The sequence below is a fragment of the Azolla caroliniana genome, unplaced genomic scaffold, assembly GCF_043228905.1.
Source record: "Azolla caroliniana isolate FFs.n. ecotype wild unplaced genomic scaffold, voAzoCaro1.0.p SCAF_13, whole genome shotgun sequence".
NCBI lineage: Eukaryota > Viridiplantae > Streptophyta > Polypodiopsida > Salviniales > Salviniaceae > Azolla > Azolla caroliniana.
In genome coordinates this window covers 1,158,603-1,175,359 of record NW_028230448.1, presented here as the reverse complement: position 1 = coordinate 1,175,359, position 16,757 = coordinate 1,158,603, and the positions used below count along the sequence as shown (strand labels likewise).

General features: G+C 38.0%; 2 protein-coding genes across 2 annotated transcripts; one reads left to right on the top strand and one right to left on the bottom strand.

The window, feature by feature from the left end:
- Positions 1 to 1,686: 1,686 nt before the first annotated feature.
- On the top strand, positions 1,687 to 7,842 carry LOC147855927 (heterogeneous nuclear ribonucleoprotein Q-like). Its single transcript, XM_087329370.1, has 9 exons — positions 1,687 to 1,844; positions 2,709 to 3,363; positions 3,458 to 3,580; positions 3,665 to 3,805; positions 5,943 to 6,116; positions 6,641 to 6,848; positions 6,928 to 7,106; positions 7,204 to 7,289; positions 7,368 to 7,842. The coding sequence occupies exons 2-9, from the start codon at positions 2,773 to 2,775 to the stop codon at positions 7,600 to 7,602; spliced, it is 1,737 nt and encodes a 578-aa protein (XP_087185496.1). The 5' UTR covers positions 1,687 to 1,844; positions 2,709 to 2,772; the 3' UTR covers positions 7,603 to 7,842.
- A 773-nt stretch (positions 7,843 to 8,615) lies between these two features.
- On the bottom strand, positions 8,616 to 14,470 carry LOC147855926 (AAA-type ATPase family protein / ankyrin repeat family protein). Its single transcript, XM_087329290.1, has 7 exons — positions 14,035 to 14,470; positions 13,731 to 13,841; positions 12,963 to 13,061; positions 10,444 to 10,554; positions 9,742 to 10,045; positions 9,486 to 9,625; positions 8,616 to 9,397 (listed from the first exon to the last, which is right to left on the bottom strand). Exons 1-7 carry the CDS (start codon positions 14,176 to 14,178, stop codon positions 8,861 to 8,863), a joined length of 1,446 nt encoding a protein of 481 aa, XP_087185416.1. The 5' UTR covers positions 14,179 to 14,470; the 3' UTR covers positions 8,616 to 8,860.
- Between the last annotated feature and the right edge of the window lie 2,287 nt (positions 14,471 to 16,757).

The following is a 16,757-nucleotide window of genomic DNA, read 5'->3' as shown; positions in this document are numbered from 1 at the left end:
CCTATTAGGAGGGGCAAAATACCTAACAACGTCATTGCATGCTAACTTGCATTCTGCTATAACGACTTCTATTTCTATGGTTGGGACCTTAGACTTTCCACCTTTTGCTAATTCGACTGGTTTTTTGTTTCCTTCCCTACAACTTTGCATTCCTTAAGGACTTCTAAGTGGTCATGTTCTATGTTGATGCGGTCTACGGCCATGTCACTATATACTAGTGTGTGGATGTCAAAGGCACTAGCATATTGACCCCATTTAAGTCTAGTCTTGGTGCTTAACGTGGTGTCAACGACCCCCATATGTTTTGTTTTGATCCTTAGGCCCTCAATCAAGTAGTGCTTTGTTAATCTCAACTTCTTTGTTCGAGGTGAGCCTAAATTTAAATATGTCACTTGCTCTTATGGTATGTTGGCTTTCTACGAGGACTTATCATGGGCTCCCTTCAGGGGATCAGATCAAGGGGTTGTCTACTGATGAAAACAAGAGAAAATTAAAAGCCCAGATTTAAAACATTAATTTGTACTCGACGTTTATCCCTTTTTTTAGACTTCATTTATTAATACTACTTCCATTCCTCCAAAAAATGAAGATTAATCAAATTAGTAAACAAAAGTTTGAGAAGGATATAACATTACACTTAAACAACAAAAAAGGGAACTAAGTGATTAAGGGGGCTATATCTCTACACCATTGTTGGCCGAGGGGTTTGGACTACCATATACCCTACTAATATGGGGACTGGTGAGAGAGGTTGTAACACACTTTCTCATGCTACTAAGTCCACTCAGTCTAATCTTGCGAGCTCTCACTCACCTCTCTTAGAGACATTAATATCACCAAGAAGCTTGCTAGTACGCATATGGGCTTTAGCGTTCAATACATACGATCATAAACACCAACAAAAAGATTACAAGGTAAGACATAATCACACCTCGATTAATGTAAATGTACACTACACATACACGAGGAGAAATTATTCATGTTTGGCTAATTAGCACTTAATCGTAATCACTCAGCTCACAACAAATATGTAAAGGCAAGAGAACTCTAGCTTCATTACAAAGGGGGTTTGAGACTAAAGATTCAAGGAGAAGCTAAAAATGGCACGAAAGTGACTTTTATAGCTCACTTACAAAAAGATTATCAGTTTTACATTGGGATTGGCCTAAAGCTCTAGAGCCAACTTGCTCTATTCCCCTTTTTCTTGGTATTGCATGTAGTCTTTAGTACCAACAACAATGTTAATGTCTCCATGGGTCATGTTACGTATGACACATATTTAACACCAGCTTTTTTGGTCCAGGTCCCCGGTGGTCCCGCGCAGCTATCACATGCACGCACACTAATATCGTGACACCGTACTGTCTACACCACTTGCACATGGTATTAAAATTTCCCTATTTTCGGCAAAAGGTATTGGCTAACAACTCAACTATTAAGTACTGGACCTCAATTATTGCTAAAAGGTGCCTCCAAACTCATAATTTACAGCATAGTTTGATCCTTGCCCCCTTTATACGAATAGGCAACATAGCGTGTGTAGAATACACATTGAATCAAGAGCCAGTTGGAGAGTAATGCATTCATTACTTGGAAATATAAGCTTAACCTTATCTTCTACGAAGTGATTCAAGGAAAACTAATTCGGCACCGTAACCATGGTTACATTTAACCGCGGTTACGTTTAACCATGGTTAAATGGGACAAGACATTCTCTTTTGGCGCGAAGCCTCGCCATAGCCGCTGTGCAGAGAAAAGCAGACCGACAAATCGTTCTCCTGCCCCATCGATTCATCACCTGACATTAACGTTCTTTCTGCTTGGAAGCCTTTTTTCAGTTCCAGGTAAGTTTTTTCTTTTCTGTTCGTTCTCCCTTGGAGTTTTGAAATGATACTATATCGATCCCACAGTTGTTTGTTTTCCTTCGATTTCGTTGTTCATTTTAGGGCTTCTACACGATTCCAAGAAAGAGGAAATATCCTCTGAACGTTTTTTAATAAAGATATATTGTGATATATACTTTGGCTCGTTCTTTGCAAGAAATCTAAAGTTCCCCGTTCGTTTTATCCGGGTTATGATATGGTCTCTGAGAAAAGAAACGATGAATGCGCTTAGAAAGATGTATTGTGATATTTCCTTTGGCTCATTCTTTACAAGAAAGGAACAAGAAACCTGAGGTTTTTTCGTTCGTTGTTGGGTTCCAACATGTAATCACGCTTGTTGAGGATGATCCAAGTAAAGCAAGAGGATAATTTGAATAACCTAAAAATATAAGTTTTTTTGGGCGGACACATTTTGCTAGAAATAAATCATAAAAGTGGTATTTTGATTTCAATAGATCATTTGCTAGAAATGAACTAGAAATGTGATTGAATGCAGAATCGGAAGTTTACACATGGTTTATGTTGATTACATGGATCATTTTCTATGAGTGAGCTAGAAATGTGAATGAACATAGAGGGAAAAGGATTTATTTTGATTTGGTTGATACGAGCTAGAAACGTTTGCTTGGTGCATGGTGCAAGTTAACGCTTGCCTTGTTTCTTGGGGATCATGTAGAAATGTCAGGGAATGCTGGTTATTTAACACATTATATGGTTTACTTGGATTAGTTATTTCCTACAAAGGAATTGGAGATGTGACTGAATAGAAGGTGGAACATAAAATGTGTTCGTATATTTACCTTGGCTCATTTCCTTCATATACAGAGTTCTGCAGTCATGGCAGCGAAATAAGGCTTTTATTGTTCACAATAGCAAGGATCAGAGTAGAATGACGTCATCAACTGATATTTCGCAGGATTTTGAAGAAGTGGATGATGGATATGATGACCAGCTTGAACAGGAACAATTTGATGTTGGAGATGAAGACATTATCGATAATGATCTGGAAGGGGAGGGAGGTGTTGAAGAAGAGGATGAAAAGCAATCAGGGCAAGAAGGTCTTGATCTAAACATGTGTGATGAGGATGGAAATGCATACCAAGATGAACTTGATGACCAAGACGAATGTGAAGGTATTCAATACCAAGAACAGCCTTATAATCAAAACAACCTTTGTGCTAGGGATGAATTTGAAAGTCATATACAAGAGGAGCATTCAGAAGGGACCGAGCGTAAAGTTTGTGATGGAGATAGGCGCATGAAGACAGAGAACAATGATGAAGGAACCCTAGTAGGAGAAAATGGATTAGTGCCGTCAAGTGAAAAAGCTTCTCAGGGAGAAGGTAAACATGAAGAGAGCAACGATAATCCTCTCTCACTCCCTGAACATGGTTCAGAAGTGTTTGTAGGAAATATAAGCAAGGACACGGTTGAAGCTGATTTGATGGAACTTTGTGCACAATGTGGAGATGTATTTGAGGTAATATTTTCATTTTTGAAAAGCATTACCAATTGCAAAAATGGTGATAACATAGAGTTGTCGAGGTGAACTGAAGTTCTTGATGTGTAAAAAGGTGCGGGTAATGCGGGACAAAGATAAACCAGATAACTGCAACAAGGGTTTTGCGTTTGTGACTTTCTCAAACAAGGAAATCGCACAGAAGGCCATCCAGACTCTTAATGAATGTGAATTCAAGGTGAAGTTGCAGTTTTTCATACTACTTGTCACATAATGCAACATTTAGTAAAATAGATTTGGCTGAAGTTTCTTTACATTACAGGGAAGAAAATTGCGATTCTCACCCTCTCAGCTGAAAAATAAACTGTTTATTGGAAACATACCACACAGTTGGGGTAAAGAAGAACTCCAGAAAGTTTTGTCTGAAAAAGCAACAGGAATACAAACTATTGAGTTACTTAAGGTATAACTTATTACAATTGAACCAGTTTCTTGAATGTTGATAATGGGTTTTCCTTCATTTTTAACCCTGCCCAATTAACCATGTAAAGAAAGATAGATAGATTCTATTATGATCTTTGGAGGTCAAATATGACCTATGAGACCAAAAATATTACATTTCATGTGATACATGCGAAAGTGACTAGCGACTCTCAATGTTCAAGAACTTTACCAATGAATAAGTGCACATTGTGGTTACGAGAGAAATTTGTGCTAGGATTGGGCTTGGTCGAAGATGTATGGAAAGCATAGTCGAATATGATCAAAGGCAGAGCATTGTTTCAAAGTGTGATACTTAGACTCTCGAACTTGTTTAAGAGTGTGCATAGTCGACCACTCTCATCACTTGTGCCCTAATGCCCCGTTTCACATCACAATGAATGTGAGCTAAGTTGCATAGAAGCAATGGTTTGAATGGCAGACAATGGGATGGGCTCTAACATGTATCGATGTGTATGAGAGAGAGAGAGAGAGAGAGCATTGACTTGGTTTTTGTCAATTCTTTTGGCATAGATGCCTAGATCATTGATATATATGAATATGTAAGGTAAAGACTGTAATAGTTTTGCTCTGTTTTTTTATCACTTATTCCTCAACAATCCATTCTTATATTGGTCTAGCCATCAATAATCGTTTGAAAAAGTGTCAGATGTACGTTCTTGATATCTGATGTTCATGTACATCTAGAAAAATAGGGTATGTTGTGAGTTGGATTCTAGTTTATTTGGTTAACCCTAAGGAAGCTCAAAATTTCTCCTCCAGCTTTCTAATTGCAAATATGAAAGATATTATGGATTTTCTTTTGACATGTTTATGTGAAGTTAATATCAATTGTGTACATCAAATACGAAAATGCCAAACTTTAAGGTTCTGTCATTTAACAATTTTGCCACAATTTGTTTTTTCTCACAGAACTTTTCAGAGTTCACATGCCAAGGACTGCTGCTCAGAGGTTTCTGCAAGGGAATATTGTGTGCTGGAATCATACTGTTTCACGTACCTAACTAATGAATTCATTCAACCATATCATGGTTTTTATTTTCCTGAAAATCATTCCAGACTTTGATTTTCAAGCTTATTGTTATATTCAGCCTCATACTTCAATGTAGTTGCTCTTCGCATACATCCTCATAACTTTCATTCTGGAGAGGCTTATTATTCTGGACTTTACACTTTGTTACCTTTTTCACTTCATTCATCCATCAGTTTAACACAAAGTGAATCCATGATGCCTTCGGCTCTGTACTATCATTCCTCTGCTCCTTCTCATATGACCAAAATTCTTCATGTAACCCTAATCAGAGTCCATGAGAAGAACCTCAAATGCACAAACCTGAGAACAGCTGAAGGATGCAATCATTTAATCCAAAGTGTTTAATGGGAGAGTACATTGGAGATTCATAACGGCCAAAAGCTTTAGTGGTCGGCCATATAACTGCAAGGTTCAGATCTTCTACTTAGACATTTGCTACTAAACATAAACAACTGAATTAAGTTGTATGTTATTTGCCCATTTTAAGTGCCTGCAAAAATGAACCCATCATGATTAGCTTATAGAATCCAGAAATGTGATCCATATTGGTCGAGGCTTGCAGACTTACTGACTGTGCACTATCATCCATATTTTCTATCCTTGAGACCTACAGATGCACCTTGATTCTGGTTGAAGCCATCACTTTCCATCCTAAGAAGTTGGATTGGTAACCATTAAACATGTTAGTGTCCATTGTAATCTTCTGTTTCATTAATGTAGCTGCCTATAAATTATAAATCTATTTGAAAATCTTCTTCTATAGCTCATCATTTCATAAATTCCATCATGTCTCCCATCAATGAAGGATTACGTGGAGCACAATGATGCTTTTGGAAGTTTTTGATATTGATTCTGGACTAGATCACTTGCCAAAAATAATTCTGTAAATGTTCAGTTCATTAATTAAATCCTTCATTGGTTCAATTCCTTATTTGATGACCTGATCTTTGAAGTTAGTGTGTATTTTAAAGAACAGTCAGTTTGATCTTAAGTACTGATTTTAGATGACATAGGTAAGTTTATGCTGGAGCTGAAATGTCACAAAAGTTTTCTTCCTCTGATCCAGGATCTTCAAAATCCTGATAGAAATCGTGGATTCGCCTTTGTCGAGTTCTACAATAATGCATGTGCAGAGAATGCAAAGCGCATCATGTCCTTGCCGGGATTTAAGCTAGGAACAAATACACCTACAGTTAACTGGGCAGATTCTCCAAGTGCATCAGATAAAACATTTTCCCAGGTGAATTGTACTTTTGTTATATTCGTAGGATCCATTGTTTAATATTGGAGTATTTCCTGTATGAATTGGATGTACTGCTATAAGTTGACATGTCTTTAAATCTGAATCAGCATAAAATATTCTTGGGCTGTCCACAGTGAGGGCTCCATTTACGGGGCTTTGAAGATATAGACATAGATGCAACTTTTAATAAAACATGTGGTAAAATGCTAACCTTAGATTAGCTTATGTAAGTCCCATAGACCTATTTGCATGTCTACATATCATGCTAAATGAGATGGTATAGTAATTTTTTAGCCAAAAGTTTCATGATATCTGGGTTCAATAGAGACATTGAAAAGAAAAAGTGCTCTGGAATGCCTTGCAAGTTGCCTTAATAACAAAGTCTACATTGAGCATGCAATGTAGTTTGTTCTGGATAGTGTAACATAAATGATATAGCATACTGCAATATAGTTTGTTCTGGGCGACAAATGATAACGCATGTGTTTTATGCTGGGTTTTTTCTTCATTTTCTCTATCAGGTGAAAGTTGTACATGTCCGTAACCTACCTGAAAAGGTGACACATGAACAGCTATGGAAACTCTTTGAGAAGCATGGGGATATAACCAAAGTCATGTTGCCTCCATCAAAGCCAGGACAACCAAAGCGAGACTTTGGTTTTGTGCATTTTGCTGAACGGAGTAGTGCATTAAAAGCTATTGCAGAAACAGAAAGATATGTGCTTGAAGGTATTCTTTGTAAATTTTCGGCTGCCTAAACACTGAAGATTTAGTGGATACATTTACATGCTATTGACAAAATTTTCAGGTCGCGAGTTGCAAGCAAGCCTCGCCAAGTCAATAGCTGAGAAGAAAACTGTTCCTATAGCAATGAGTTCACCTTTTAGTGCAGGAATTTTGCCCCCTGTGTATCAGTCGAGGGCTGCTTTTGGCTTCTCCTCTGCTCCCATAGCATCAGGATTTGGTTCTAACAGAGGACAGGTACAGGTAAATTCATCTGTTACGTAGCTATCCTTTGTGAGATTATGCTGTAGAACTTCAATGCTCATCAATCTTTAATTTATTGTATAACCAATTGATGCAGCCAATGATCTATGGCCGAGGTCCTACTCCAGCTGGTATGACAATGGTTCCTATGGTGCTTCCAGATGGCCGAGTCGGTTATGTTTTGTAAGTTCCATCTTTTCATAAATTGAAATATGGTCAAATTTTATTTTGATGAAAGTAAGAATTTGATGACCTTTGTAGGCAACAAGTTAATGAGGATAGTCAGACAACTCCGCACAGGGATAGTGAAGGTAGTGGGCATAGTCGAAGTTCCCATCGACATTCCCATCGGCATGATAGTGGTAGTGGATATGGACATAGCCGGCACTCGGAACAAGATAATAGTGGCAGAAGACATAGCCAGCATTCCCAGCGACATGGTGGTGATGGTGGTGGTGATGGTGGCAGCTCTTCACGGCGCTATCGGCCTTATTAGTGAAGGCATCTTCATGATGCTATTTTTGGTTTAATAAAGGCTCAGATGCATGGTCGACATGGTTTTTTGACAGGCCTCTAAGCAAGTGATTAATCATATCCCAACCTTTATTAACTGAAAAATCTTGTAACTGATGGATATACTGTATAGAATGCAAGGAGATTGCGATGAAAAAACTTTGAGGCAATGTTTAATGTTATTGGCTGGATGTCATTTCGTTTATAAAATTCTTCATCGACAGTTGTGGATCTATCTGTTTGCTACGCCAGGATTACTCATCAGCTTGGAAAAGCATCATAAATAGGATGAAAATTGTACATTAACAGTTTTGTGTGTCAGCAACAAGGCATTCTTCACAAGTGGCCTCCCTTCGATATATATATAATCCAGTAAAATTTAATGACAAGCCTTCAGTTTTATTATTTATCAACAAGGTATGTACCACTTAGAAAGCCATCCTAAGATTGTTTGTACATTGTATTGTGGTGGCACTATATTCCAGGGTGTAGATGAATCTTTGCAACTCTTATAGTAAAAGTATTGTTGAGATCTTTAGTAGGGCATCTGAACACTTCTGTGGCTCATCCTTTCAAAAAGGTTGAATTATGTCTTGATGACTCAGTATTGAATTATTATGTCTTGGTGACATACACTATTGAATTTATATCTTGGTGACAGGACCCTATTCAATATTTTGCTTGCTTTAAGCATGCCTGTATATGAATAGGAATCACTACCATCTCAAGGACAAAGGACACTATTCAATATTTTGCTTGCTTTATGCATGCCTGTATACGCATAGGAATCACTACCATCTCAGAGACAAAGGCTATACCGCATGCACTGTTCGATACAGACACACTCTACATTCATTTATATTTATTTACATATTGGAATTTGTAAGGAAATTAGACATCCACATTTATTCATGCTGAAGTTTTACAGTCATTTTGAGTTAACTCAATATATAGTATGCGTGTGAACACACTTGACAGTATTGGAGACCAATATGTGCAGAAGAATACAATGGTAATTTATTTTTGTCCTTACACTAGGAAACTCTGACCCCATCCTGTTGTCTGCAGAAGATAAAAATAAAAAATATTGGGATTTACTTATATGTATCCCATGAAAAAATAGCCAATAGTGATAAATAATGAAATTCTCAAGTGAACTTGCCATCCAAACTTGGTTACTGACTTCACTGGACCTCAGCCCAACTAATAAACAATGGAAGGAACCAAAGCACTAGCTAGAGTCATGCAGTTAACAACTTTAGCCCCATCCGAAGGTCCTCCATAGTGATTGTGATCAGTTCTTTCGTATCGCAACAATCCAATCCCAGTCTGTAATCCAAATATTCTCTTGCATTCACTAGCATAGGCCATGCTAGGCCACCGTTGAGAGTTTTCCTTTGCTTCTCGGTGGTCTCTTCATCTAATAACTGAGCTATGGCATCAACTGTACACTCTTCATCCAGATGAAAACCATACATCACACTCTCAACATCAGTATCATTCATCTTCAAACAAGTTATCTCAGCAAGTTCTTTGGTTGAGAAATCTTCAAAGTAAAAGAACTTTGTCACTCTCCGTGAGAAGCCCTCGTTGCATGATATAACACGCTTCATTGGCTCGGCATATCCAGCAAATATGACCACTATGGAGCCACTGTCCATGACAGACATAATCTCCTCCAAAGCCTCCAAACCATAATCTTTGTCATCAGATTTCTGTAAAGGCATTAGTCGATATGCCTCATCAATAAAAAGAATCCCACCTTCTGCTTCTTGAATCTGACATCAGCTTCGTGTTAGCCAGAACACTCCTTAAATACATAGAAATTCCTTGAAAGGACAAATTAAGCGGCCATTATTTACTGACCTTTTTCCTTGTTCGGGGGCCGGTGTGCCCAACGAATTCTCCAACAAGATCTGTTCGTTGGACCTCCACTACCTTATCAGTAGGAAGGATACCAACCATATTCAACAACTTTCCTAGTATCCTTGCAACCATGGTTTTCCCTGCAAAAATATTCGCTCCTTGAATTGATTCCAACGAGGTACAGCTAAAAATTGATAAATCAACTAATAATTGTTATACAACTGAGTAACATTTGGCAACACTGAGATATTATTACCTGTTCCAGGATTTCCCAAAAAGGCCATATGTGGAGGCCTTCTGACAGCAACCTTTAGACCTAGTGCTTTTCTCTTCTCATCGAGCAACATTCCCTTGGCCCACTTCCTTAGTTGTATCTTCAAATCATGCAATCCAATTATTTTCCCAAGCTGGGCTTCAATAGCCTCCATCTTCATTCGAGATCCTTCACAAGCTTCCCGAGCCATCTCAATCATTTGCTCATCCAAGCGTTTCTGGATTAGGTCACAGAGCTTCTGATGGCTGGGGCTTTTTGGAAGATGTCCTAGAGGAGTCTTTCCTTCCTGTAAAAGGCAAGAAATTCAGGTCAAAACTCAAGCTTCATCCAGAAGTTGACAGATGGATCATTCTGAGCACTGTCAAGCCTAGCAAGATTAGAGTTTTAAGCCTAGCAGAACCTTGGATTCTTTCTTGTAGCGGAAATTGAGGTTTCTTGATCACTTATTAACAATGGAAACCCAAAAAACTCATATTTGTAAGGTATAGAAATTAACTGATCTATCCTTCTGGATGATGCTGAAAAAATAAAGGTCTGTGGGTAAGACAGGATCTTCCAATGTATTGGCAAGATTTCTAAACAGTCAAAAACATTTGCAGGACCCATCCTTCTTTGTGAAGGAAAAGATTAGGGTTTCTAAGAAGAAATGAAGCCAAAAAAGCGTAATGATGAAGATGGACTTACATTATCAGTAGCATTGGCATCTGCACAAAAGCTTAGCAATGCCTCTACAGTCGAATGCTGTTGATGCCTCACCGAATACCATACAGCCAAATGGAGGGGTGTCATTCCATTCTGACATAACAGATAGATTAAACATTTTTTACCATCATGCTCTGTGTACATGCTCTGATATTAACTAGCAATAAGTAAATCAATGTGAAAGATAAATAAATAATAGCAACATGTATGGAAAATACTTACGTCCAATCCATGATAAGGTATTATATCTAATCCATTCCGTTCAAATGTGCGACTTCTATAATATAGCTAGCCCAAAACTCACACCAGAAACGTAGATAACCTTAAAAAGTAGTATATATACATTGTGGCACAAGCCTTTGACAAGGAAACAAAACTTCCTAGGGGAAGTCAATGCTATCCTTCCCCATACATACTTAGCAGATGCTTACATCCAAATATCTGTGGACACTATGGCTCAATCAATATAATAGGTGTTTCACAATGTAAATCACGTTCTACCCCATGGAGTTAGATGTTTACCATATAAACAAGTCATTTAGTAAAGGAGTTAAAGGACGTTCAAACCCCCAAAAAAAGCTTTATCCTCCGAGGGAAGAAAAAGTTAGCCCTGAACTTTTGGAGAAAAATCATCATATGACAAGAGCCTTCGAAGAGACCAAGGACGTGTGGCAAGATAACTTTGCTGCTTAGGGGGAGAGAGGCCATTGCCTACTTCGACAAATGAATCCCAACTAATCATTACGTTGGGGCCCAAAGATGCTTTCCTGGTTAAGAAGCATATACGTATAGTGCTTTGCCATCTTAGCACCAATATGAAAATTTTATTTTGAACTTATTTTGTAATAAAATTTGTTGTTCATGCTCGAGCAAAAAACCAAACATATAAAACAAATAGTTATTGTTGATCATGGCACATATAAAATAATATGTTATTATTGCTGATTATTTCACATCCTTTGATTTATTTGCATCTTAAGGTTAGACCTCTAAGTTTGCTTTCCTTCCCGTTATATTTTAATATTTTGGGGTTATATTTCCTAGGGAGAGGGAGATTGTCTCAAAAATTACGCTCCCTAATTGACATAATATTGTAGATATTTTACACGTTACAAAATATAATGCCTCGCAATTGGCATTTAAAATGTGAGTGCGTGGCAATTGACATAATAATTTAATATGTCAAAGTTTCATACGATTGACATAAATTTATAACAATTTTATACATTATAGAAATTATGCCTTTCAATTTGACATATTATGTTATACAATTATGTCTTGGAAAATGACATCATTTTATACGATTATGCCTGGCAATTGACAATATAACTGAATACGTCGTCAGAAATATGAATGGCAATGGACATTATTTTATATAGCTGGCAATTGACGTATAATTGCATATGATAAAGCCTGGCAATTGACAATAAATACGAAATGCTCTAGGCCTTATATAATCTGGAAAAAAAGAGGCCTAAATAGTCAACGCAATACCCCAGGCAGGCAGGCCATATAACTCTTTCCTCATTGAAATTCAACTCCATAATATCATTACCATCATGATCTTCCTCCAATCTAGCCAATGAGAAATTTCTGGGTTGAATCCATGGACCTTGACTTTTTCAACAAGATAATCGTTTTTCATTATCTCTCACTGGTTAAACTTCTAGTGCTGAGCTCGTAACTCCTACTTTTGGTTTTGGAACTTATTATCCTGAGTACTCCTCATATAATGAGGCTTCTTTTTCGTACTCACCTCTTACCCTGATTAATATTCCCTTGCAGTTTTCTGCTTAATGATACTTCTTCTTTTTATAAATATTACGCTTCTCAACTGGGAACTCATTAGACGGAATCTCTACTTCTCGTCTCAATAATATTTCTCCTACGCCAGTGATCCTTCTCAATTGGACAAAATATAAGCAGTTGGATGTCTATGAGTTTCATTTTCTGACTGTACGATTTGAACTTCAAAATGCCATCATCTCGTTTGTCTCAGTACACTCCGATGCATCATTTAGCGCTCCATCCTTTACACAGGAAAGTAACTTCCGCTGTTCCCAACTTTCGTCCTCTTCCTCAACAGTAAATGGGTGTATTGCATAACTAAGCCCCAACCAATGAGTAATAAATCGCTGAATAAACCTAAGGTAACTCACAAACAGACCAATGCACAACATAGCTAGCAAATCGACATATATAGTAACTAACAGAAACCAAAGTATGGAGTAATTAACAGCTAATTGATGGAAAAGGTAACTAGCAGTGAGACATAGAATGAGGCAACTAACAGTAACTCAATGTATGAGGTAACCAATAGCAAACACATAATCACATAGAGATGGAGGTAGCTACAGCAAGATATGAATAAGATTACTACCAGCAATTTGAAGCACAGGATAAGTAACATAACTTTATGTATAAATCAACAGATAGCAAATTATGTATAAAGGGACCTAACACCTAATCAAATTATTGAAACAAAGGTGAAGATATATTACACCGGCTTTCGCTTCGACGTTGGCCTTATGTTGAAGGAGGAGCTTCACTACATCGGTACACCCGTTTTTTGAAGCCAGGTGCAATGGCGTTTCTCCATACTGATGCATAAATAGCAAGGCTTCTTTAAGAATACACACACACTATCATAAAGACATTCCCAAATAGAAAAGACTAGCCATGTTTATTTGCAAACACGGATCAAATCAGCCGGCAATAATAATACCTCGGAGAATTTCCTAAAGAAAGCACAGAAATATATAAAATTTACCACTAGGAAAACGTAGCAATGCTTAGACAGTTTCTTTCTGAAAAGTTAGTAAAAAGAGAATATAATAATGTAAAGGTGCATAAAGATTACCAAAGGTTAACATTTTGCATCTTACCATTACAACACGTCACATAAGCAGGAAGAAGATTAGACTTTCCAAAGATTAGAAGATCAGCAGAGTAGTAATTGTAATTTGAATAAGAGAGATTAGCAATGTTGATTTAGAATGCCTTTATGATTCAGCAAGCGAAGATAAGAACTTTTCTCAGAAAGAATAGTAATGGTTCCCATTTCCCACGCAGAGAAGTGTATTGGCGATTCCCGTGTTCAATTAAAATAGAACGATGATAAGAAGACAAAGGCAGGACATTTCCCAAAGAAAAACGAACAGAGCTCACAGTGTTCCGACATTCGATTATAACAAAAAGAAGACCAGCAGGCAGGCAGGCAGGCAAAGACATGGAAATTCCCTATAAGAAACAATACTCGGGAGATTCACCATGTTTCTAGCTTCAATATCGGCTTTCTCGGGACCTTTCCATTCGAGCAGAAGCTTGACGAGCTCAGCTTCATTGCTAGCAGCTGCCACGTGGAGAGGCGTCTGAGACATCTGCAGAAGAAAGAAACGGAAAATGAAGAACGGAAAAGGAAACAAATGAACGGAGAAGAATGGAGGAAAGGAGGAGGAGAGAAATAAAGAAAAAGAAAGATGACGGAAGTAGTGATAATAAAGAAAGAGATGGCAGACGCGGACGAAGACGACGGTCAGGAAATAAAGAAGGGAAGCAAAAGAAAATGCCTACCACAGGATTCCTTTCATTGATTAGGTTTGGATTCTCCTGTAGTTTCCTCTTCAAGCCAACGCCATCTCCTGCTTGAGCAAGAGAGTGAAGCGAATCAGCTCGCGTTCTCGCTCGTCTCTGATGCAGAGCTTGTTGCAGATCCATCTGTTAGGTTTCTGTTTTATTTAATCCTTCTTCTACTACTACTACTAGTACTTCTTCTTCTTCTTTCTTCTTCTTCTTCTTCTTCTTCTTCTTCTTCTAGTTCTAGTTCGTTTGCAAGAATATACAAGGGACAATGAAAACCGAAATCGATATGGTGAATCCAAGAAGCTCAGGGAATGGCCAAGACTTCAAGAAACCTTCTTTACGCAGTGGCGGATGAAGAAAAGAAAGGAAGGACAAAAGCTCTGGTGTGCAAAAATCAAAAGAGAACAGGTAGCAGGAAAAGGGGGGGGGGGGGGGGGGGGAGGGAAGGGGGAGATCGGTGCAGAGATCTTGTGCTTTCTGCGGAATCAATGGAAGGGTAAGCAAGAAGGAAGCCTCACACTCATCATCTGCAGCGTTCAATGTGGAGAAGAGGCTGAAGAAGGAAGGCTACCGCTCATTATCTGCAGCTTCAATGGAGAGAGAAAGACCTTCGTTCCTGGAGCTTTCGAAAAGGAGAGAGAAGAGGAGGAAAGGAAAGAAGCTGCAGCAGGCTCTTCTTCGTCTGCAGCTTCAATGGAAAGAAGAGGAAAGAGGAAGAACTCCCTCTGTGTGTGTGTGTGTGTGTGTGTGTGTGTTACTGTTTATTAAATGCTTTCACACTACGTTTGTGGATAGAATTCCTTTACTTTGTTTGTGGGCCTAACCCAACCTAACCTAACCCCCATACACACACACACACACATGCATGAATACAAACCCCATCCATCAATCCTACCTACTTACTACCCCATCTCATCTCTCTCGTCGATTTGTAGGCCCATGGATCGATGTCGTAAGATGTAATGTATGTATGTATGTATGTATGTATGTATGTATGCATGTATGTATGTATGTATGTATGTATGTATGTATGCATGTACGTAGGCACATATGTATGTATGTACTTATATGTACATGTATATGTATGTATGTATGTATGTATGTATGTATGTATTTTTGGATGATGTCACTGATGTATGTTAAATGTTTCTATTGGATGTGTGTGTGTGTGTGTGTCTATGGAAATATATGTATGTGCATATATTGCTCCCATATTCTGTATATCCATGGCTCCGCTCGGTCAATCGACGACAACCCCCGAGAATGAGTTGGTAGGAATGATAAGGTTGTTAGGTTTAAGCATGCCTCGACACACACACACACACACACACACATAGTTGTTCGGCATCTGTCGATGTCATTGGATATAATATTGGATTCTGTATAATATATATCGCTTTTGGATGCTTTGCTACTGACAAAAGTTGTGTGCCCCCTCTCCCTCCCTCTCTCAGACTCTCTGCTTGGCTTAGATTTATGATAGCTATTATTTATATGCAGATCTATGTGTTTGCGAGCCTTACGTTGTTTTACGGGGAATGTGAAGCCACATTCGGGAATATTATTATTTATTTTACTAGTTCAGTCGAGAGTTTGCTTTCCAAGCACGAAATGATAAGGGGGAGTTTACGAGAAAAAAATAACACCCGAATTCGGCGGCCTCTCATAGATCATCTATGTTTTCTTATTGGATATTGTTCTCTCGATAAAATATCTTCGACAAGCTCATAAACATTTCCATACATGAGGGCGCATTTTGTTTGCTAGCATTGTTGCACAAGTGTTATAAAGTAGGAGTATTTGATGTAATTCAAGGATATGGAATCATACATACCATACAAGTTACAACATTGAAGCATATGCTTTTACATTGTTAGTGGTGAATACATATAATAATCATTTATAATTGAATAAGATCAGCCTATTACGACAAATAACCATATGGGTGGAGTGTCGTTCGGTAGTGACTTTGTTTTGAGAACAAGATGTTGCAAGCTAAAATCCCTATATTTGTAGTCCATGCCCAAAACATCAAGATTCAAGCATGGGATTTTCAAAACAGTATCTTCCCAAATTGAACTTCTCAATACATTTGGCTTTCTTGACCACATCTCTTTCCCTCCTCAAATAGGCAAAGAATATTCAGCAATATTTTTATGCATGAATGTCGAGATAGGCAACACGCCTTCGTGTGAGAAGCCTTTGTCGGTTATCCAAGTAAATGTGTTTGTCTACCGGAAACAATCAAAGGATTTCCAATAATCCTTTGTGGAGAATTGGATAATCTTCTTGAGCAATATAAGCATGAGGAGTGACCTCATACACTCATTCACCCATGAAAAGGAGTGTATGAGGTCTTCATACTCATTCACCCACAAAAAGGAGTGTGTGCAGATAGCAACTTAAGTTCATCGTGGAGTCTAAAAAAACATCAACCCAAATATAAACTTGGAATATAGAACTTTTTGAAGAAATTCTAGAAAGGAAAAGTCTCAAGTTTTTAGAGTTCAATATCGGCTACATCAACAATAGCATGCGTTCCCCTTTATATTTTACCTGCTTGAAGCCTGATTGTCCTTATTCAATTCAAGTACAAGAATAGATCCTTTACCACTTGCTTCCCCATCTTGCCTCTACCAATGTCCCATCCTTGTTTTGTCTTTTGTGTTATCTCCTTTCTTTTGTGCACTATATTCCCGCTCTTTTCCATTCTA

What these genes read in the sequence shown, in the direction of transcription:
- LOC147855927 (XM_087329370.1), top strand. Translation starts at nt 2,773, where the DNA reads ATGACGTCATCAACTGATATTTCGCAGGATTTTGAAGAAGTGGATGAT. An exon ending in TTAATGAATGTGAATTCAAG is followed by an intron (nt 3,581 to 3,664) that starts GTGAAGTTGCAG and finishes TTTACATTACAG; the next exon opens with GGAAGAAAATTGCGATTCTC. An exon ending in CTAACAGAGGACAGGTACAG is followed by an intron (nt 7,107 to 7,203) that starts GTAAATTCATCT and finishes CAATTGATGCAG; the next exon opens with CCAATGATCTATGGCCGAGG.
- LOC147855926 (XM_087329290.1), bottom strand. Translation starts at nt 14,178, where the DNA reads ATGGATCTGCAACAAGCTCTGCATCAGAGACGAGCGAGAACGCGAGCT. An exon ending in ATGCCAATGCTACTGATAAT is followed by an intron (nt 10,046 to 10,443) that starts GTAAGTCCATCT and finishes TGCCTTTTACAG; the next exon opens with GAAGGAAAGACTCCTCTAGG. An exon ending in GCCCCCGAACAAGGAAAAAG is followed by an intron (nt 9,398 to 9,485) that starts GTCAGTAAATAA and finishes AGCTGATGTCAG; the next exon opens with ATTCAAGAAGCAGAAGGTGG.